Source organism: Pelophylax lessonae, assembly GCF_965119305.1.
Source record: "Pelophylax lessonae genome assembly, chromosome: 1".
NCBI classification, from domain to species: domain Eukaryota; kingdom Metazoa; phylum Chordata; class Amphibia; order Anura; family Ranidae; genus Pelophylax; species Pelophylax lessonae.
In genome coordinates, this window is record NC_138768.1 from 662255270 (window position 1) to 662279819 (window position 24550).

At 43.9% G+C, this 24550-nt stretch overlaps 1 protein-coding gene across 1 annotated transcript in view; it reads left to right on the forward strand.

Moving 5' to 3' along the window:
- Positions 1-422: 422 nt before the first annotated feature.
- REELD1 (reeler domain containing 1) overlaps positions 423-24550 on the forward strand; it is an 84563-nt gene continuing 60435 nt past the window's right edge. The window contains exon 1 of the mRNA XM_082274433.1: positions 423-511. Within this exon, the coding sequence (XP_082130559.1) occupies positions 500-511 (12 nt within the window). The 5' untranslated portion in view covers positions 423-499. The remainder of the gene's footprint in view (positions 512-24550) is intronic.

The window sequence follows — 24550 nt, forward strand, 5'->3', positions numbered from 1 at the left end:
AACTTTGGAAAAAGTTCTCTGCAACATGGAGCAGAAGTCATTTATCCAAAAAGAGTTGTGATACCCTTCACTGATGTAAGGAGGATGTTTGTATGTCCCTTCTGGGATGCCAAGCATTGTAGTGTCTTGAGTCCTTTTGTTCCAACCAAATCCTATCCCGCTGGGCTGGAAGGATGCACAATAAGGTCTCCTTCTGGGAGTTAAAGGATGTGCAGGCTGATCTCTGCAACACAGATATTCGTTTTTGTCTTTCTTGTTGTGTTTCTGTCACTCTGAAAGAGAGTTCCAAGCCAAGAATAAGGGAAGAAAGTAATCAAATTAGGGCTGGTTAGCAACACCAGAGAGGCAAGGACTTCACAGGCAGAGCATTAGCAGTGACAGCTGTTGCACACACTATTAGAGATTCCCTAGTCTCTAGCATTCTCTAAAGGATGTCTCTCAGTGGGTCCAAGGCACATATTACTGTGTGTGTGATTTGGGAACAGCATCCTGATTAAACATGCTTCTCGTGGTAAGTGGAGTGACTGCGCCATTACTAGCATTTTACACTTAATTGGATGGGACGTCTTGAGAGCTTTCCGTTGACTTTGAGACACTAAATTGATCTTAATAGTAGTTATTGATCAGCGTCAAGGACCTGTATTTGCCTAGTGCTAAAGCTTGTCATTACCACTGACATTGAGATGTCATTTAAATGCTTTGTTTTTCTTGTAATTTAGTTTCAATGAGCATTGATTGTGACTGATGCTGATGATTAGGTAACTGTAATCTGTGGAACAGAAAATATTAATTACTTAAATATTCACATTCCAACACATATGTTTCCCCCTCTGTCCTTCATATCATGGTATGATGTACTTTAAAGTTATAATCCATTATAAGCTATTATATTGATCTTAGGGGATCTTTTGTTAAGAAAAAAAAAAAGCAGGTAGACCTACAGCAGGCCAGAAAATAAAGTAACATGTTTTCTTAGAACAATCCAATGTCTTAATGTTAAAATGAAACATAATCAGTGGCATTGGTTTGTTAAAGACAAATACGCTGTTTACTCTGCAAGGGAGGTTGCACTTTGCAAGTGAATTTTTCCTAGAGCTCAGTGAATGTGGTGATATGTCACTTTGCAAAGAATGCCAAATCGTGTGTTTAAAAAAAAGAAGAAAAAAAAAAATATATATATATATAGTTTTTTCTTGCACATGATTGGATGATGGCAGTCAGCAGAGTCTCACCTCATTTACTAAGCTCTGGGGATAATTCCCTTGCAAAGTGAACAGTCTATTTGCCTTTGGTAAATCAACCCCACCACATAAGTGATCACTTTGAAAAATGATTTATAGTGTTAAGGCACAGATCAGTGTTGATAGGTCCTAATTCTATGTACCTTTTCACATTTATATGTATTGTCCTTCTCTGCCTTGCACCTCTGAGCCAGTTATTCTATTATGATTTTTTGTGTGGATTGTCCAGTAAACTTAAAAAAAAAATCTAACATTTATTTTTAAAGCAAAAGTGTTTATATGCCTATATATATATGTGAAGATACTTCACAAAAGTGCTCTATTTTCAATCTAAAGAGCATATTTGTAAAAGCTGACATTAAGTGTAGATGTATTTTCCTGGGACACATGCTTTAAATTACAGTGACTGATTCACCTGCCATAAATGACTGATGAATGTCACACTTATTGTTTTATTTAGCGTCATTTAGTGATGAGGACGTTTTGTATATTTCATGACATGTTAGGCTGCCTTTCCTTAGACATTTATTGTCTATGTACATGACAGGTAAAGGGAGAATTGTATGAGCCCTAAGTGTTAAATTGTAAATGTATGAATAGTAAATTACTCTTAGGAGCTCAAGACCTGGCACTGGACATCTAGATGTGGATCTTTTAGGGCTGAGAACAAACATTCCTTTCAAAAATAGGCCCTATTATGAATAACACTTCAGTCACCTGAGCAGTTAACATTTTTCTCCTAACCTTAAGGCTCCTTTCACACAGTGTGTCCACCAAACGGACTCCGCTTTTCTCACGGAGATCGGATCGGATCGGATCGGGTGTCAGCGAAAATGTCTCCGCTGACATCCGATGCCCCATAGAGATGCATGGGGGGACCATTCAAAAAAACGGACAGGCGGATCTGAGCGGTCCGCCTGTGTGAAAGAGCCCTAACACCCAACCTACTGCTTAAAATTAAAATTGCACCTGCAATGAAGTGACTTGATTAGGACATATCACTAAGACAAACAGTGAAAGCTCACATGCCCAGCCAACCTGTTCTGTTTACTTGCTTCATTCTGAGGCTCATCTCTCCCCGACCCCTGATGCTATGGACGGAATTTGGGCACCATTGGACAGTTCTCCTCTGCCTATTTAAAACTCCTAGGACCATTCTCCTCTACTCTACAGCAGTGACAGTGCCCCAAAATGTGATTGTAGAGGAAATACTTTATCACCAAGCATACCATTTGGTCCTCCTTCTGCACCATATTGGAATGGCCTTGTGTTTTCCACCCCTCTGGTTCTCCCAGTGCCCACTTCAATTCATAGTATCCAACTTAGCTTAGCATCTACTGCAGTCTAATAAGAGTTTCAGCACCTGTTTCTCTGGATGATTTGGGTTGGTGATATACCCTGAACAATTCACTTAATTGTACGTCTAGTATTAACCTTTTTTTATTTATTGAAGTTGTTTTATCAGCACTTTTCAGTGCACCAGTGTTTCTACTTCTATTTTTCCATGTCTATATGGTCTTTAGATATACACTGAGTTTGCAAGCTATTGAGAGCTGCCTTGGTACCAGTGAAGTGTGGTACATTTGAAGATGTGACCTTTAGGACCTGTGTCATTTGCCTTTGGGCATGTGCCTATGGGATCAATTTGAGAAGCTTCTGAGATCATTTAAAATTCATTGATAGTTGCAACTGACCAGCAGTTGACCTCCTTCTACATGCATTTGCCAGCTTCAAGTTGGTTTTGCATTCCCATAGACTTGTATTAAAATGCAAAACCTGTCTGACACAAAAAAGAAAAACTCGGTGATACAGGTCTAATCCTTTTCCTTAATCTCTTCTTCTATTTTTAATGTGCTTCAAACTCTTCTAAAAAATATCAATGGTTAAGAAATAAGGGGTATTGTTTGTTAATTTGCACTACTATTTTTGTCTAGAAGCTCTGGCCATTTTTTGCCAACTCACAACATGGCTGGATTTCTGTACTGCTCTTATTGATGCACTATTTGAAGATATAATTATTCTGCCTTATTTCTTTGTATCTTATAGAATTTTCCAAAATAAAAGATTTATAGTACAAAAAAAATAAAAATAGGAGAATGTAAATTACATTTGTTGCAATTTCTCCAAGAAAACAGGTGAACTCTTATCAAATGTTTAGGCCTTTAAGAAGCAATTTCATTTCTCCTCATAGAAGGTTTGTATAAGGTATAATTTAGTATTCTCGGTAGCTCTGCAGTTCTTTGGTCCTAGTTCCACTAACCAGATGAGACGCCGCATGCAGTGACTGAACACAATGGTACACCTGTGCATCTCAGAGGTTAGCATCCTGCAGAGCCAAGGGGGACATCCTTTACTACTTTCTTGCTGCCCTCTCATACTGACTTAGTAAAGGAGATCAGAGATGTGGAATCTTTGGAAGGTAGACAGTGAAAACTTTATACTTCAACAAGTGCCGAGGTTTTTGTAGAGAGAGGTTGGAGAGCAGGCTTAGAATTGTAGAAAATTCATGCTGGCGAGAGAAAAAAAACTAACCTTGAGAACTACTTGGCACTCCATGAGTTCAATCAGGCATCTCACTGATGTATTCTGGGGAACAAATCACCTCTTTGATTCGTGCCTGAACCCAGGAAGAAAAAGCATACGTAATAGACTCTAGTGCAGCATATAGTTATGTGTTGACTTTCAGTCTATACGATATGAATGTGAATTACCTTACAGATAGAGATGGGTTTGTGATAAATGTGGACAGTCATCAGATCATTGGAAAGTCATCTGTTTTGTTTCACCATGTCAGAATATTTTATTTAAGCATTCTTTTATTTGATTTGTAGCATCAATTACATTTTAATTCAACTGCAAATGTTCCCAAATAAACCTAAGGGAAACAATAAAAAATTACTTTTTTAAGGAAAAAGATTGCTGATCAATGAAAAATGCCTTAATTGAGAAATAAAATGTCTAATTTGTTTTTCTAAACACTAGACGACATTATTTGATCAATGGCATGTTTTTTGCATGCAAATGTACATTGCTAGTTGCCTGACTGTCTCTGGATTCACTACATTCTGATGCTTTTTATTTTTGCAATTTAAGACTGACTAGCAAAAACTGTATTCAGAGGGAAGGAAACAAAAGTTGGAATAGTCAGTAGGAGACCTTAGGCAATAACGATATATTACAAGACAGATTAACCACTTCAATTCTGGACACTTTTACCCCCTTCCTGCTCAGGCCAATTTTCACTTTGAATGACAATTGTGTGGCCATGCAACACATATCACATTTGTAGCATTTTTTCACACAAAGAGTCTAATATTAAAAAAAAGGCTGAAAATTTTGAATAAAATTTTCTGTTGTAAAATAATGCAAATAAATAATCTTTCTTTATAACTTTAGGCCAAATTGTTTACTGCTACATGTTTTTGGTGAAAATAAGCCAAATCAGTGTATATTATTTAGTCTGTAGGAAAGTTATAGAGTCCACAAACTATGGTATATATATCTGAAAATTGATTAGTCCAAATGTACTGATGGTCTCATTTCTTGAGGCCTGAAAATTTGTTTTTTGAAGTTGTAATGTTTTGTCACAATTAAAACATTTTAAAAGATTGTTTTTTTCCACATTTTTTATTTATTTATTTTTAAATACTGTCACCAGTACAGTACAGCAAGGACACTGTCCTTTTTCTTTTCAGTTTTTCTTTTTTTTTTACATACTGTGACCAGAGCAATACTCTAATAAGGATTTTTTTTTTTTTTTACAAGCCATGGTTGCTTCTAGCAGTGAATTTCACTGCTATACACAAGAATTTTTACTGAATGAAATAGACCCATTCAGTGTGTAATGTTGCGATTAGCTGTGATTGGCGACAGCTAATAATATGATACAGATGGGCTGTGATTGGCCCTGTCTGTACCATGCAATCACTATGAGCAATCACAGCTAGCAACCAATTGTACACAATGAATGTCAGGAATCGAAGCCATTCCTTGTTTACAACTGGCATGTGATCTGCTGTGATTGGTCACAGCAATCACATGGTACCAGCAGCAGGCCGGTACACTGATCATTTATCATCTGTGTTGGGAGGGACACAGCGGATGACAGATTGCTGCAGTGCGAGGCACGTTCTGGGAAGGATGTCATATGATGTCCATCCAGAGCAATAGGGCTCCTGCTCAGGCATCATTTTACAATGACCTGGGCGGGAAGCAGTTAAAGACAACCTCCAGCCATACCTTCATCCTGCACAGTTTTACAGGCTCCTCATCCTGTACTGAAATGGCTTACCTTTACTTTTACAGCACACTACGACCTTTGCACACTGTGTTTTGGAAGCTGCACCAAGTTAGATAGAGCCTGCATGATTTCCTCATCTAGCTCTTTTCTCCGCAGCTGAACTGTCCCTGACCCGCTCTTTTCAATCAGTTCTTTTAATTTTGGAGGCTGAACATCATATGTGGGAGTAACCAAGGCAGTCTGCTGTTTTCAGGAACCTACATATACAGCTCATCCCACCAGCAATGATGTGGCTGCATTAGAGCAGCATAGAGACCCAGTGAGGTGTTCACAGCATCTAAAATTATTGGTTGAACTGGATGATCTTTTTATAACCAGAATAACTATGTAACTATGTAAAATAAAGTACATATTGAAAACAATAAGTTTTTCTTACAGTAGAAATGTTATTAGCATCTTGATGAAGAAGGGAGCAATGCACCAAAGAAAGAAAAATAAAAGCAGATTTAACTTCAGGTTTAAGAATGATGCTTTAGGCCTTACTCATCGCAATATCTGAAGTAGAAACTGCCTGAATTGTCCATAGCACTGGCAAATGACTATCCATTTGCTATAGCATGGTTCGTTATACATAAAGCACTCTTTAATGCTCAGTGACAGTTCTTCCTTAAATGATGAAATACTTCTTCAATACGGATTAGCTAAAAAGCATTTTTAATATATAAAAAATAAAAAAACTTTTGCGAGGAATGGTTTCTGAGACATTACATTCTAAAATAACCTGACTGATAAGAATTGTGCTGTGTAATTTAACATTATTCTCTGTACTTTCTAAGCCTTTGCAATGCAAACAAACAGATTCAAATTGCCTGTAATGACTTCTTTCACAGAGCCCCTTGGTCAGTGTGACCTGGTGGATGGTCGAATTGCATTTTAACATAGTCACATCCTGTGCATATGAAACATTCTTCCTCATTAGAATAATATGGGGGAGGGGGGGGTTAAGGTTTGGCAGGCTGCGTGAGCAGAAACTGTTGAATAAAGAGCACCTTGATTTGACTATTATCTGAGGCTACTATTTTTGTTCATCCTGTGAAATGTACACTTCATTCCTATGTAACCCTAATAGAGTTACACAGGCTGTATTATCTGAAATGCCCAGTAGATGGCAGATGGACTCAGTATGCAGTTAATAAAACATTGAGCATTGAACACAGGATTTGGCCTTTTCAGTCACATGATTGTGGCATCATCACAGTGTGACCAGGAAGTGGTGTGTGAGGAAAGACTGAGGGAGATAGACACCAACTCTGGATGACTTCTTATCCTTCTGCTCAGGTTTTATCACCTATTAATGTCCTGGGAGGACTTCCTGCACAGCTCTGAGGAAGGAGGTCATGGAAGACTTCTAGAAGTTACCACATGCTCAGCCAGAGACAGGACATGTGACTAGCTGTGAAAGACTGCAGCACAGAGATAGAACCCTGCTGAGAGAACTTACTTCACCCAAGACCACACCAGCTGAGAGAGGGACCCCTGGCAAAGATAAGCACTGAGTCCAGACGTCTGGTGAATCCAGTGAGAGGAGACTGCAGCAGACTGATCTGGTAAATTGCATTGTGAGGGTAAACCAAGCCTCTCCCTGTATCACCCCAGGGCACCTGTCTCCTCACTCACAGTAAAGACTCTGAGGTCCAGAGTGGACATTGCACAGCTCAGGCTGCTTCAGTGACCCTGCGGAGCAGGACTTATAAGGGCCCCAACTTTCCTATGTGCACCAACGGCCATTAGGGTGAAGATAAGGGGGTGGGACGCAGGTGTGCTAGTGGGTGGATGAGGAAAATCCACATTGCATTGTTATCCGTGTTACCGTGTTTTCCCATGTATGTTGATTCATTTGCTACTTACTATATAAAGTTAGTTTCAGTTAGGCTGTGTCAGTCTCATTGCACCAAGTATGTTCCCAGTGGGACCCCACATCCCTACCCCGGATGCCCCACTGGGTGGAGGCACTGCCGCAGACATGTACCCCAGCTCCCAGATAGTGGAGGCTCAGGATCCGCCTGTCAGGCATAGTGAGTTAACTAGGGTTAGGGACCCCAAAGACACTAGGGGGTGCCCTCAAAACCCTGTTACACCTATTTTACCATTTGCCTTGCAGCCTAAAGCCCAGTACACATGGCCAAATGTTGGGAGACATCGGCCGGTTCAATAAAAAACAGCCGACATTTGGCTTGTGGGTATGCCAGCTGGTTTTACAGAAGCTAGCCTTTCGTTGGATTGTTAGTACAGCGGCTCCAAATGGGTTTTTTTTTTTTTTGGGTTGAACAAAAAAAAAAAAACCTCATTGTAAGGTAAACTGGATTTCCTCCACCAGAAGGCCAGTACGGACTTTCGCTCACACCAGTGCACATTGCACACCTGCAGTCACCAATTAGCATTTGGCTCCCAGTGGCGTATTTAAACTGCTCTAGTACTGTGAGCAGTTGCTGAATGGTCTTCAGCTTGTTCCCGTGGTTCTGAGACCTGATCTGTTGTTACTTCTCACCTGTGTATGACCCGGCCTGCTTTTGGACTTTGCCCCTGCCCGTGCTTCTGCTCTGTTGCTTACTATCCTGACCTTGGCTTGCTTAAACTGATCTGATCTGCCTGCTTACCCTGTACCGCGCTGCCTGGCTGTTATCGACCTTGGCTTATCTTCTGGACTTGCTTGCTTGCTGATTCTGTACCTCACTGCCCGGTTTCCGCTGACTACTGCTCCCACGCTTTGGTGCCAAGCTGCCACTGCACCCTGTTCCAAGGACTGCAACTACCAGCTGTACCCACCTACGGAGTGAACACCACCAGCTAGCCGCTACGGCACTCGTGCCACTCCTTGCCTTACACTCTCTGTTCCCACCTTCAGGAGTGTCAGGCGGGAGGAGCAAGAGAGGCCTCCACAACATTCCAGTCTTAACCAGGTACGTGATAGTACCATTCAGCCATGACTGAGACTGGAGGAGGCTCCTCTCTGCTTGAAGCGGTGTGCCAACAAATCACAGCCTTAATCCAAGTGGTGACCGGACTCCAGGAGAATTACTTCCGGATTGAAGGTCATTTACGCTCCCTGCCCATTGTATCTCAAGCTTCTGTATCTGGCACTTCAGCTACTGTTCCTGCTCCAGCTCCTGCATCTACAGTAATGGTTCCTCCCCTGGAGCCTCGGGTACCTACCCCGGAACGCTTTTCAGGAAATCGCTATAAGTTTTGGGCCTTCCACCATGCCTGCCAGTTGTATTTCGAGTTACAACCACGAACTTTCTCCCTTGAATTTACTAAGGTGGGCTTTGTCGTTTCTCTCTTGCGTGAGGAACCACAGTCATGGGCTCATCAGCTTCTGGAAAAGGCCAGCCCAGTTCATGCATCAGTCTCTTTCTTCTTTGAAGCCATGGCCCAGATCTATGATGATCCCCAACGGACCTCCACAGCAGAAGCTATTCTACATAAACTCCAGCAAGGGCTTCAGCCTGTGGAGGACTATGTTGTTAAGTTCCGCAAATGGAGTTCTGACACTGCCTGGAATGATGCAGCCTTGCAGTACCAGTTTCGTTTGGGTCTTTCAGAGGCTCTTAAAGATGAACTTGCCAGACTAGATCCACCAACTACGCTCTCAAACTTGATCCAGCTTGCTATTCAGCTTGATCGCAGAATCCGAGAGAGGAGGGCAGAAAAATCTGGCAACATTCCACCTACATGGACACCAGCAGCACCTGTATCCCCAGCTCCGCCACCATCCTCTTTCAAGGCTGAGTCTGTTCAGTTGGGACTTTCTCGTTCACCTCTGTCAGCCAAGGAAAGACTTAGACGCAAGCAGAACAACTTATGCCTTTACTGTGGGGGCATTGGTCACTTTCTGCGTGACTGCCTGATATGACCATGTAAGTCTGTCCTTGTTTCTGATACTTCCAGATATCCTCTGAAGAGCATCTCCTCTCACCTTTTGCTGACTCTCTCCCTGCAGCTACCTGGAGGGAGCATCCAAACTCAAGCCATTATTGACTACGGGGCCTGCAGTTGTTTTATGGACTATTAATTTGCTGAACACCACAAGGTCCCACTGCAAGCTAAAATGCAGCATCTGAAGATTCATTTGGCGGATGGCTCGAATCTCAAGTCAGGTCCTATCACACAAGAAACTTGTCCGCTACTGGCAGTAACCTCCTCTAATCATTCAGAATACCTAACCCTGGACATTATCCCATCACCTTTGTTCCCCATCATCCTGGGCATTCTGTGGTTGCAGGCACACAATCCCCAAATAAACTGGGAGTCTGGAGCTGTTTCATTCCCTACCACCTACTGCCAGCAACACTGTTTTCCCAATACGGTCACCACCTCGGCCCCCCTTATGGAACTGCAACCAGAGACTTCAGTTTCACAATATGTTCCATTAACTTACCATGATTTCTTAGATGTTTTTGATAGGAAGAATGCTGAGACTTTACCGCCCCATCGGCCGTACGATTGCCCAATTGAACTGTTACCCGGGGCCGACATTCCATTCGGACGTATTTTTCCCCTAGCAGAACTGGAGCTTGAGACATTGCGCCTATACATTAATGAGAACCTAGAAAGGGGATTCATCTGTCCATCCACATCCCCCGCTGGGGCTGGAATATTTTTTGTTGAAAAGAAGGATCACACCTTGAGACCCTGTGTGGACTATAGAGAGCTAAACAAAATAACAATTAAAAACAGATACCCTTGTTCCAGATCTTTTCCAGCGGTTCAGAACAGCGAAAGTGTTCACAAAGCTTGATCTTCGAGGTGCATATAACCTAGTAAGGATCCGGAAGGGGGATGAATAGAAAACCGCTTTCCGGTCCCGCTTTGGGCATTTTGAGTATTTAATCATGTCCTTTGGACTGTGTAATGCCCCAGCAACGTTCCAGCATTTCATCAATGATATCTTTAGGGACTTCCTTGACCTTTTCATCATTGTGTACCTTGATGACATACTCATATTCTCCCCTTCCATTGAAGAACACCGGCTGCACGATAAAAAGGTCCTCAACCGTCTCCGGGAACATCGGTTATACGCAAAGGCTGAGAAGTGTGAATTTGAGAAAGAAACAATCCAGTTTCTGTGGCTTATTATCGCAACATCCGGCATTGCAATGGACCCACAAAAAGTTAGTGCCATTCTTGAGTGGCTAGTGCCAGCAGATCGAAAAGGAGTCCAGAGATTTGTTGGATTTGCTAACTTTTATCGTAAATTTATCAAGAACTTCTCAGCTATCATCAGCCCCATCACACAGCTTACTAAACAAAACACCGATTTCAGTGGACTCCGGCAGCGCAACTTGCCTTTGATAAATTAAAAGCTCTCTTTACATCAGCACCAATTCTGCAACATCCTGATCCTGCATTACCTTATGTCCTGGAAGTCAATGCTTCGGAAAATGCAGTTGGTGCTATCGTATCTCAGCGACAAGGCGCTAAGTCTCTTCTACATCCTGTGGCTTTCTTCTCAAGAAAACTCAGTCCATCAGAGAGAAATTATGATGTGGGAGACCGTGAGTTACTCGCCATCAAGTCCGCTCTGGAGGAATGGCGTTATCTGCTTGAGGGAGCAAGTCATCCAATCCTTATTTTCACGGATCACAAAAATTTAGAGTATCTCCGTACAGCTAAGCGTCTAAGACCCCGTCAGGCCAGGTGGGCCTTATTTTTTTCAAGATTCTCATTTCACATAACCTACAGACCTGGTTCTAAGAATGGGAAACCTGACGCCCTGTCACGTATGTTTCTGGAAGAAAAAGAAGCTACTCAACCTGACACCATCCTATCCTCATCCTCGCAAAATTTTCTGTTACTGCAAGGAGATTTTGTGTCACAGCTCAAACAAGCATCAAAGGAGGAAGGTGCACCATGTGATTCACAATTGCAAGAATGGGATGGATTGTTCGTCCATGAGCAACAAGTTTTTGTACCTTCAAGTCTTCGCCAGTCAGCCTTAAATTTGTGCCATGACCACCCTTTGGCAGGGCATTTTGGGATGCGCAAGACTCTGGAACTTTTACAACGGTCTTTTTGGTGGCCTAGCCTGAGGTTGGATTGCCAGGATTACGTGAAGACTTGTGAAACCTGTATTCGAAGCAAAGGAGACAAGACTAAAGCTTGGGGCCTATTAAGGCCTTTGCCCATTCCTACCAAGCCCTGGGAGATGATTAATATGGACTTTATTGTCGAGCTCCCAGTATCTGAAAACTTTACTTCTATTTTTGTGATCATTGATAGGCTATCAAAGATGGCACACTTTGTACCAATGATTGGAACACCATCTGCTCCAGAGACTGCAAAAGCATTTGTCAAAGAAATAGTGCGGTTGCATGGGGTTCCTCGGAGCATAACGTCTGACCGAGGGGTCCAGTTTACGTCCAAATTCTGGAAAGAACTTTGTAAGGCACTTAAGATTGAGACATGGTTTTCTTCAGCATATCATCCCCAGACGAATGGTCAGACGGAACGAACCAACCAGACCCTAGAGCAATACCTTTCGGTGTTTTTCTTCTTTCTCGCAGGATGATTGGGCTTCGCTCTTTCCTCTAGCAGAGTTCGCTTACAATGATTCTGTCCACTCGACTACTGGTCAAACTCCATTCTTTGCGAACTTCGGATTCAATCCTTCCTTTTTCCTCCATGCAGTCTTTGATTTATCTGTTCCAGCGGTCCAGAAGCGACTGGGGTTTCTACAAAACAACAATAAACTTCTGCAGGAAGCTATTGCCAAAGCTCAACAAGACAACAAGAAATACTTTGATAAAAAGAGAAGGGGTGATCTGGATCTCAAGCCAGGGGACAGGGTTTGGTTATTAACCACTAATTTGAAGATGGCCTGTCCTTCCAAGAAATTGGCCCCCAAGTACATCAGTCCGTTTGCTGTAAAAAGAATGATAAATCTGACAGCTTATGAACTTTTTCTACCTGAGAAGTACAAGATTCACCCAGTTTTTCATGTGTCCCTGCTAAAGCCTGCTGTACCAGATCCCTTTCCTGCCCGTAATCCGGACCCTCCAGCACTAATCATGATTGACGATGAAGAGGAGTATGAAATTGAGGCCATTGTGGATTGTAGGAGAGGGAGAGGAGGTACCCAATATTTAATCAAGTGGAAAGGTTATGGTCCTGAGGAAAACTCGTGGGAGCCTGAAGCTAATGTTCATGCCCCAAGACTGGTGAAAACTTTTTTCCAAGCTCATCCTGCGAAGATGTCTCAGATGGGCATCCGGAGGCTGCCCATTAGGGGGGGCAATGTAAGGTAAACCGGATTTCCTCCACCAGAAGGCCAGTACTGACTTTCGCTTACACCAGTGCACATTGCACACCTGCAGTCACCAATTAGCATTTGGCTCCCAGTGGCGTATTTAAACTGCTCTAGTACTGTGAGCAGTTGCTGAATGGTCTTCAGCTTGTTCCTGTGGTTCTGAGACCTGATCTGTTGTTACTTCTCACCTGTGTATGACCCGGCCTGCTTTTGGACTTTGCCCCTGCCCGTGCTTCTGCTCTGTTGCTTACTATCCTGACCTTGGCTTGCTTAAACTGATCTGATCTGCCTGCTTACCCTGTACCGCGCTGCCCGGCTGTTATCGACCTTGGCTTATCTTCTGGACTTGCTTGCTTGCTGAATCTGTACCTCACTGCCCGGTTTCCGCTGGCTACTGCTCCCACGCTTTGGTGCCAAGCTGCCACTGCACCCTGTTCCAAGGACTGCAAATACCAGCTGTACCCACCTACAGAGTGAACACCACCAGCTAGCCGCTACGGCACTCGTGCCACTCCTTGCCTTACACTCTCTGTTCCCACCTTCAGGAGTGTCAGGCGGGAGGAGCAAGAGAGGCCTCCACAACATTCCAGTCTTCACCAGGTATGTGATACTCATAGTGTGTACCAGGCTTGAGTTTAGTTAAAATTTTAAAAAAGCAGCACAAGGGACAGAAATTACATTTAATGCAACATATCCCTTGTGCTGGTGGCTTCTGTTTTAATTGAATTCTTCCCTCCTCTACCCCCTCCTATTGAATTAATGAAAGTGCCCAGCTCCTCAATTGATTGAACAAAGTTATAGTACAGTTTGTATAAATAGGAAATGGTGGCAGAAAGGGTGGGCATAGTTGGCACTCTTGACAAGTGCCTTTTACATGTCCAAAGGCTGCATTAACCCCCACAGCACTGGAAGATTTCTGCTGCGGGGATATGAGGGGAGAGAAGAGGATGGAAGATTTCAAGAAAGCAGCCAGCAGCACAGGAGATGCTTCTCAGCAAATGTAAGTAATGTCCCTTACGTTGATTTAAAAAAAAAAAAAAACTAAGCTAAGGCTTTAATCAGTGAGCAATTCAATTTGACAAAACAAAAAAGAACAAAAGACTGCAGGAGAGCTAGAGAAATGTACTACCTTGACCTCTAAAGGAAGTACTAGCAAGACACAACTCATGTAAAGCACAGAAAATCATGCTTGTAACTATTATACTCTTAACATCCCCCTGCTCAGAGATTTTTCAGCTGGCTATACAACAATCTAAGCATCAGCAGGCTAAGAGTGATCGTCATCAATACTAATTCACATGGAGCCATTCTAAACTGGTGGATTATGACTATTTCTGATGTGCTCCTGTTGACAGGATAAACCGCTGTAAAAGTTTATTTATGTTTTTATCCTTTTTTTATTCCCCACTATCAGAATACACTGATTAGCGCTGCTGATCCATCCAACAGGGTGGTTTTACAGAAGTTGATTGGTAGTTTGACTTTTGTACAACCACAGTGTGTATATATATATGAATTGAAATTTAGCCAATCCCTGCTGAACTAGCTGAATTTCGATCCATGTATGGCCAGCTTTACACTATGGTAGCTTTTTCACTGAGTCCATGTTCTTTTATTTCAAGTTAGGCATTCAGAGATTCAGCTTTGTGATATTTATCTATTGTTTTAATAAAAAGAAAAATGGTGCAAAAAATATTTACAGAAAATATATTACAAAATAGATGTAAGCAACAATAAAAAAACTGTAAATGGGATTTAAAAGTAAAATATACCTAATTGGAGTCTGCCTGGTCTTTGGTACAATGCCACTTGCAAAGTTCTGTCATGTTTGCAAGCGTCACTAGCCCTTAGAAAGTGATTCTCAGTATCCTTAGTTTAATTCATAAAACAAGAGCCCACAGCTTGCGATGCAGCCTTCGTTTCTTGCCTCTGTAGAGGATGTCTCAGAGCTATAACACCAGGTCTGAGGTGTGTGTTGTTGGTGTGCTGTGTCTTTTATTATGCTCATGGGACACACTCCTAATGCCAACTATCCTGGGTACATTTATATTTTTATATGAAAAGGTTTCAAAAACCAACAACCAGCATATTATTTAGCAAAATAAAATAATGATGTTTTAGGTGTTTGCGGTGTAGAGTTTGATATATACAAAAGTTCAGCTCTAGTTCAACTCACCAGACTAAAAGATGTGTATTCCTTTGAGCTGTTCTCTAAGCTGCGTTTGACTTGACCATTTACTACAGGGTCTCTTCAAAAGCCCTATGAAGAGCCTGCCTAAGTGAGGTTGCATTCCTTCAAAGTTGGAATGCCAGTTTTCAAATGTGTCACCGTCCCTAGTCATGAGATTTCAATCTGATCATATTTGTTACTGGTTTGAGTATTTAGGGGAAAAAGTATTTAGTAGAAAATTAGGATGTCACATTGTCAGGTACTGTACACTGTACAGTTTTTTTTGTGCAACCCAGCTCCAGTCAGAGATGCTGTACTAATGGTCCAACATTAGTGCAGCTATCTTCCCCTGCTGAGCTGTTGTGTTCTGACAGGGGGTGGGCCCACCGCCACAACATTCCGATCAGTGCTCTCTGCCATTGGCTGAGAGCGCTGATCGGGAGTCAGTCGGCTGCTGGTTTTCCAGCATGCACGTCTGACAAAAGCCGGCCGAACATATACATGGGCCAAATGTCGGTATTTTTTTTTTTTTTAACCGGCTGATATCTCCCGATATTGGGCCATGTGTACCCAGCTACTAGACTGCTTTTCTTACTCCATTATCTTCACAGTCTGGGTTTCATTATCATCACATTACCTCTCTTTAGAATTTAGTATGGAAAGCATTTCAAGTTCCCTTTCCAACATAACTTGATTCTTTTGGCTCTGCTTGCTAGGACAGTCTGTATTTATTGCCATGTTTCCCTCCTTTTTTACGTTGGATGGTGATAATCACATTGCAGGAGACTCCCCAGCAAAGTGGTTTAACCAGCTGAGTGGATTATGTTTGGTGATTGCTGGCTACAGCCTCACAGGTAGTGTTGCAGCTTCTTCAGCGCCAGCATGATTATAAAGCACTTCTGAATGGTGTCATAACTTTCTTAGAAGTAGCTTGTGGCCCAGGTAGAGAAGTTCTTCCTGTGACTTATCCACCTACCTGAGGACCACACCTAAAGCACAGAAAGAAGCATTGGTTTGCAAAAGAAACCTATAGATGAAATTCAGAGCTTGCAGTTCAGGAGTACTGGCCAGTGTCTCCTTCAGGGTCTGGAATACCCTGGCTGGGAGATACAGGGTGTCTCTAAAGTATTGATAATTCTGTAGCTATAATTTAATGAATTTATATTGCACACATCATAGATTGGCCAGAAAAACACAATATTGTGTAACATGGCAAACAAGCATAAACAGTTACCTTTACACAATGAAGATGAAGTAGATGTGAGATTGCTCCCAGAGGATCTTTAATGAATACACATTAAATGCTGTTTAAATAAAGTACAATAGCCACACTTAGAAGCTCTTGTACTTCAGTTAAACAGCAACTTGATGTTTATCTATTGAGGACCCTCTGGGAGAGATCTAATAACTACTTCATCTTTATTGAGTAAAGGAACACTGTTTATGCTTATTTGCCACGGTAACAATATATTTTTTCTGGCCAATCTATGAGGTGAGCAATATTCATTTATGTGATTACTACTACAGATTGATCAATGCTCCTAGAGGCGCCCCATTTCCATTTTATGTTTCAGTCTCTTCCCCCCCTGTGGGGTTGTTTGGGTAGCTGCCCAGGAGGAATACTTTTGATTTTAGCATTGGATTTTCCTGCTTCCCCCTATTTTTAGAGGATTTCTTTCTTGTTGCTTACTTTATCACACTCTGGCATCTAAGACACCAACTTAGGCAGCTTCAGTTTGGTTAGGTCAGTCAAGGGTTTGGCCAAGGCACTTTAGGTGCACACACATTTCCATAGTAGCTGGCTGCTCCCAAGGATGATATAACCTGCTTCTTGTTTTGAGGGGTACGCCAGGTTAGGAATAACTTGACTTTCATTGTCTGAGATGGTGCCTCCACTTACCCGGAGTCCCACATACTGGTCTTTTAAAGTCTCATTAAGATAATTCACAGGCTGTTTGTTTGTGGGTGGCATAGACATGCCAGGGTATGTGTAATCGGTATTTGTCTATCGTTCATTGACAGACGCAGCTCCATATAATTCTTGACCATTGGGTTATGATGTCCCCTACAGGAGTAGAAAACTAGGCAGGAAAAAGCTTTACTATGCCTATGGGGCCATCCCTGCAGGCATACACCCACACACTCTGCTATAGGCTTCAGTTTGTTTCTGCCTAGTTTAGGAGTAGGACCTAGTTCCCTGCTGGGACTTCGGTCTTAGCTGGGGTTTTTTTTGGACTTTGGGTCTGGCGGTCTGGCGGTCTCGGGGTGGACGTGGGCCCCTCTTTGGGAAAGTCGGATCCTCAGGTATCCCTCGGTTCCTCTGGCCTCTTGATGATACCAGGCCCCCCCCTTAGGCTTTCCCCCTCTCACAAGCAGGTTCCTACCTCAGGGGGGTGGATGTATTGCGGCTGCTGCGGCGGTTCTTCAGGGTGGGAGGTTTATCCTGGTGGGGGCCCCTCCTACGGACCCCCCCCATGCCACTGACTAACGACCCCCTTGAGGGTCCTGGAGACCGCCGGGCACGCCGTGGGGGGTCGCCATTTTGCTGTAGTTTCGCTCTGCATCAATGTAAAAATTTTCCCATTGAAATGCATGGACGGCCATGTTTTGATAGTTCCCCCATAGGAATGCATGGGGCGCTATTTCTCATTCACCCTGCTTCAGGCTGTGCTAGGGCTGGGACTTGGGGTGCCGCTGGTGCAGCAGTGCGGATCGCGTTTTTTGCATTTTTTTCTTAAAGTGACACTCTTTTTTTGTAAAAATGTGTAAAAGTAAATATGGAGTCCCAGGACCAAATCTCCCCCACAAACCCCCTCAGTGTAATTGCAGGACCCTCCGGGTCACAGCCCCTGTCTGCATTTACAGCAGTTTCAGAAAACCTGGTATAAAAAGTGGATTTAGTTTTAAAAAATGCCACTGGTAGAAAGCGCCCTGGCAGATGATTCTACAGCGTCAGGGACGCGGGTGTCTTTTGGCACCTGGAAATCCCAGCAGTCGGCAAGATTTTTCCCTGTCCGGAACTTTTTGACAACATTGTCAATGAACAGTGGGGGCGCATCAAACAAATGTTCTTCGCAGACGCGGTATCCGCTAGATGGACCGCACCACCAAAGGTGGATCATCCAGTTTCCAGACTAAATAAGTCTACCGTGGTTCCGGAGGAGGAGTCCCCGGTATTTACAGACCCTGTTGATAGACAGATTGAGTCTCTGTCCTGCCATTTGCATGTGATAACGGGCTCAATACTGAAACCGGTTTTTGTGATCACTCTGGTGTCACAGACCATAACGGAATGGGCGAATTTGCTGAAAGGTGACTTGGAAATGGAGCAGCTCTTGTCGGGCCTGATAGAGCTAATGGACCAAATGGTCCAAGCACTTCTGTATATACGTGATGCGTCGCTGGATGCGGCTCCACTGGTAGCCAGAGTGTCTGCGGTGGGGGTTGCTATTAGGCGCATGGTGTGGCTAAAAAGCTAGTCTGCAGACCAGGCTTCCAAAAAGGCTCTTTCTAACGTTCCCTGGGGGACAGGTTGTTTGGATCCTTCCTGGATGAGTTGATCAAAGGCTTTACGGGTGAAAAGAGTACTCTTCTTCCCCAATCCACCAAGAGCAAGGCACCGCGTAATAGACGGGGGCCTTCATTTACTGCTCATAGGCGGCCCTTTTGTACCTCCGGGTTGCAGGAGAAAGGAGTTAAGCCATTCAGGTCTTCAGGGGGTTCCAAGAAGACATGGTCGGGTAAGCCGAGAAAAGACCAATCCGGATCTGCGGACAAATCCTCCTCTTGCATGAAGGGATGGGCTCACCCGTTTCTGGGGTGGGGGAACATCTTTGCTTCTTTCTGGAACCATGGACTTCCTTGATTCAGGACAAATGGGTTCACAAACTAATCTGATCGGGTTACAAGATCGAATTCAGGTCCAGACCATCGGACAGGTTCTTCCCGTCCAACCTCCGCCTATCTCCAGATAGGTTAACGGACCTACTAGAGGTGGTGCAAGCTCTGCTGTCACAGGGAGTGATTGTGCCGGTAACCTCTCAGAAACGTTTTCAGGGGTTTTATTCAAACATGTTCACTGTGCCCAGGAATGGTGGCAAAGTGCGTCCAGTCCTTGATCTCAAAGCACCGTAAGTTGATGGATGAAAAGGACATCATTCTGCAAAATTTTCTGACTCATGAACAAAATATTTAATTACACATTGGGGGGGGGGGGGGGGGAGTGGAAAGAGAGAGCTTTTGGATGAGATTCCCACATTGATGAGACCCATAAACATTTTCTTTGCTGTGACCCAAGGGACTCATTCGCCATGGGACAGTTGACTGGAACTTGTAGTGCCACCTTCAAGCAGGCACTGCAGACTAACCAAAGTCTGGAGCAACTCAGAAGCATACCTTCAGAGGGAGTCAAATAAAAGGTTTATTCAGGCAGGGGAAAGCTGGTTAGACAGGATCTGCCCATCGAAGGCAGAGAGGCAAAAATTATCAAATGGCAACTCACTGTACCTGTCACATTTAGGGGCCTAGGGGAGGAAACCAATCTAAAATAGTAAAATAAATGCAGAATGTCCATGAGAAAAGTCCATGATATGAATGTCCAACAACACTGAGCAGCTCTTCTCAGAAGTGAGGAAAAACTCTGGAGCAAATACAAAAACACAGAAAAGCGCTCTAAGTGCAGACAAAATGTATTATGGTATATAAAAAGCAACTGTAGCAACTCACATGAAACCACGGCAAGAAAGGCTGTAGTATCAGTATATGAGCAGAACTCCTCTGGTTGGTGCCATCCATCCACATGTAGGACAAGACCAAGTCAAACCGTCCGTCACAGGAGGGGAAGTGCTGGAGGGGAAGTGCTGGCTGTCCCCCGTGATCGCCCGAGTCCTGAGCGGGAATTGGCGCATGCTCAGAAACGCATCGTGCACCTTTCAGCTTCCGGGTGACGTTGCCGCATCTCCTCACCTCCGCATCACAAGCACTCCTCCTTTTCCGCTGCTACCGTCTCTTCCGCTGCGCCGCCCAAGGTTCCCAGAACCCGTTTCCACATGCCAGATGAGACGTTGCCATGCTGTGCTGCGTCTGTTGTGCCTGGAAGCCAAGAGCCACACTGGTCCTGCACTCCTTTCAGCTTTGCGTTCACAGGCAGATCAGTGGCTGACACCGCTCAATTTGACAGTTGGTAAAGTGGTGTGCGACAACGGTGCCAATCTGCTGAGCGCGCTGAAACAGGGCAAAATAACACGCGTGCCATGCGTGGCACACGTCCTGAACTTGGTCGTGCAGCGATTCGTTGCCAAATACCCTGGGGTCCAGGACGTCTTACGGCCGGCCAGGAAAATCTCTAACCATTTCCGAAGATCTTACACAGCCATGGCTCGCCTTGCTGACATTCAGCGACGACACAACCTGCCCTTTAGGCGTCTTATTTGTGACTGCCCGATGCAATGGAACTCAACGTTGCATATGCTTGATAGGCTGCTCCAGCAGAAACGTGCAGTTAACGACTACCTATACAAACTCTGCGGCTGGACAGGTTCTGGGGAGCTTGGGTTTTTTTCACCTCGCCAGTGGCTGCTCATGCGCGACACATGCAGACTTCTGCGGCCATTCCGTGAGATCACCAAACTGGTCAGTCACAGCCAGGGCGCCATCAGTGACATCGTAACTTATGCCTTCTTTCTGGAGCGTGCATTGGGTTGTGTCATGGATCAAGCCATCGAGGAGCAGGAGCAGGAAGATGAGGAAGTCGCAATGTTGGATGAATTCCCAGAGGGTGTTACTCCATCTGAGACAAGTCAACAGCAGGAGTCTGAAGAGGAGTCAGAGGAGGATGGTGCTGGGGGGGGGATGGGGAGGAGCAAGAAGAGCATGCTTTAAACCTTTCTGGAATCCTTGGTGTTATCCGTGGATGGGGGGAGGAGAACGAGGACAAAATTATCCTGGATGATGAGCTGGAAGCAGGCCACTACACCGCTTCCAGTGTAGTACGAATGGGGGCCTTCATGCTCCAGTGTTTTAAGGGGGACCCCCGTATAAAAAGCATAAAGGCCAAGGACCAGTACTGGGTGGCAACGTACTTAGACTCCCAGTACAAACAAAAAATGACGGAAATGTTACCACAATCACAGAGGGCGGTCAGAATGCAGCACATCGAGGCCTTGCTGCGGGAAATGCTGCATTCTGCTTTTGCGTGCGCTGGCAGAGGAATTTCCAGTGACAGAGAGACAGTTGCGGGTAGCAATCCAACAGCGCCTGCAAGAAGAGGGCGGTTTGAAGATGTCTTGGTCACTTCAGATATGAGATCCTTCTTTCAGCCGAACCATTGACAGCTGTACTCCGGATCCAGCATCAGATAACGCCTAGACCGACAGGTGTCCGACTACATCGGGTTAACGGCCGATGTGGACGCTCTGAGGATTGATGAACCCCTGGACTACTGGGTGGGCAGGGTTGACCTCTGGCTAGAGCTTGCACAATTTGCAATGGAAATGTTGGCTTGCCCTCCGTCCAGTGTCCTGTCCGAAAGGACGTTCAACACAGCAGGGGGGATCGTGACCGATAAGCGCACTCGCCTAGCTCATGACAGTGTAGACTACCTCACATTTATAAAAATGAATGAGGCATGGATCTCTGAGGAATTCAACACATGTGACCAGTAGACCATGTTTCATTGAAATTCCTCATGCCAGGCCACAAATATTCACCAGACCGCCATCCACCCACAATTCCTGGTCCTTGCCTTCGCTAAATACAGCGGCATAAAAAGCATTTCATGTCCATTTAATGCCCAATTTTTGGGGCCTTTCAGGGCCGACAATTATTTTTTTTGTGAATGCCCAATGTACCTCCAGCCACAGAATACAACTTTCTTTGCTGTCCGGTAAACCCATGTGGGCTAATTTTTGGGGCCTATACTAGCCGACACTTACTTCTGTATCCTGTGAATGCCTAATGTACCTTCAGCCGCAGAATACAACATTCTTAGCTGTCAGGTAAACCCATGTGGACTAATTTTTGGGGCCTATACTGGCCGACACTTACTTCAGTATCCTGTGAATGCCTAATGAACCTTCAGCCACAGAATACTACGTTCTTAGCTGTCAGGTAACCCATGTGGGCTAATTTTTTGGGCCTATACTGGCCGACACTTACTTCTTTATCCTGGCAATGCCTAATGTACCTCCCAGCCACCAAATACAACGTTCTTTGCTGTCAGGTAAACCCATGTGGGCTAATTTTTGGGGCCTATACTGGCCGACACTTACTTCTGTATCCTGTGAATGCCTAATGTACCTCCCTCCAGCCACCAAATACTACATTCTTTGCTGTCAGGTAAACCCATGTAGTCTAATTTTTGGGGCCTATACTGGCCGTCACTTACTTCTTTATCCTGTGAATGCCTAATCTACCTCCAGCCACCAAATACTACGTTCTTTGCTGTCAGGTAAACCCATGTGGGCTAATTTTTGGGGCCAATACTAGCCGACACTTACTTCTGTATCCTGTGAATGCCTAATGTACCTCCAGCCACCAAATACTACATTCTTTGCTGTCAGGTAAACCCATGTGGGCTAATTTTTGGGGCCAATACTAGCCGACACTTACTTCTGTATCCTGTGAATGCCTAATGTACCTCCAGCCACCAAATACTACGTTCTTTGCTGTCAGGTAAACCCATGTGGACTAATTTTTGGGGCCTATACTGGCTGACACTGAAAAGGTATGTGGGTAATTCTCAGATATTGTGTTACCATAATCCCTAGATTGGTTGATAAAGAAAAAGGGAATGACCCCCTAGAAGGGTGGGACTTTAAAGGTAACTAATAAGGATCTTTCGAAAAAGATAGAATTAATTAAAATATTTAAACAATTTATTGAAAAAAATATGAATGTAAGGGATCAATCAAACAGTAATAATACATTCAATGTGCAATACAATACAGTTGCAGATGCATGACAGAGTCCAACGCGTTTCGAAATTTGTATAGTACCAAAATCTTCCTCAGGGAATCTGTATGTTTTCCTGGAAAGCATAATCATATGCCAAAGGTGAATCCAAGAGAATAAAAGCAAAATACAAAAACATACATTAGTGTGTTACATCAATCATATCAAGGTTTTTGCATATGCGACAACATGTTGTTCCATCTCAAGAGGTAATATATCAAGGGGAAAGAGCGAGGAGGGAAGGGGGAGGGGGGAAAAGGAAGAGGGGGTGGGGGAAAGGGAAAGGGAAAAGAGAGGATGGTAGGGGGAGGGGGGGTTGTACACATACCGGCAAATGTCCGGAGCCGCTCATATTGTCCACGGGGAGATATGTAGGGGTCCCGCAGGGTGGGAGCTAGAATCAGGTATTTGTATTAATTTCCTATAGCCTGTAAATAATAATGCAATGTCAGAAAGATTCACTCCAAGGATGAATTTCCTTAAGTATATGATTACGGATCACTTCACCTGTTGTAATGATCCAAAAGGGGAATAGGTGTGTAAAAAAAAAAAATGGAAGAAAGGAATCCTTCAAGTGATGGAGAGGGTTCCAGTCACCTTGGTTATCCTAAACCAGAGGTGCCTATTAGGACTTAATAGGTGGTGACCCCTAAAAACGAAAAAAAGGGGGGAAAAACATAGAACGAGAAAGTACTGGAGAGCAAAAAGCTCAAAATATAGATTATCCACAGTTGGAATTATTTTGTTATTTGGGGTATCTTACCTCCGTGTAGATAAAGAGTAAATAACAGCCAAATTCAATGCCACTTCAGCAGATGAAGTATCTACTTGGGGGTGTGCTTTCTGTCCCAGAGTGGTTCAATATAGATATTGGTTTTATGCTTGTGTCTAAAATATAAAAAGTTTTATATTGCATCTATCTGGTTACCTATCCAGGATATTGTATATGGCAGGAGTGTCCCCAATAAAAGTGTAAATATAAATACCGTAGGATGAAATGAGGTGGCAGACACCCAATGACAATGTCTTCCAAGCGGGGACGGATGAAAACCCCCACGGCTGATAATACAGCTAGTGGGGTTCGCCCATAGATCTGAAGGAGTAAATATGTATAGGGTATAAGATAGGGTTCACCTTGGTAAAAGTACCCAAAGCATCCTAACGATCAAAAATTCCCCAAGAAAGATTACTTACTCAGCTGTAGGGAGGGTTGGAGGAACGGCAATTCTGTCCTATCACGGAGAGATCACTCACCGGACTGATTCTCGGCGTTCCCTAAAGTATCATAACGAGGCCCGTGATTTGCCGATAGGCATCGCGAGGTTTAGAGTGATGTCGTCATTTCCGTCTGTTTAATCTCGAGTAAAATGCCGCGAGTCTAGGACGGTGACATCACATCCGGTTTGGGCGTGTAATCCAGCACTTCACGGGACGTAGCCGCGGTGATGGACTTCCGCCCTCACTTGCAGAAGGGGCAAGATAGTAATACCCGCCCTTGATTCTAATAATTGGTACATCTTGATGCAAAATAGGACAATAAAGTGTTTTGACAAAATGTGATTCCAACCATAAATATGTCGGAGTCATAATAATAAATATTATATTATACGAAAGTTTCAAGAGATGCCAATTTCTCATTATGG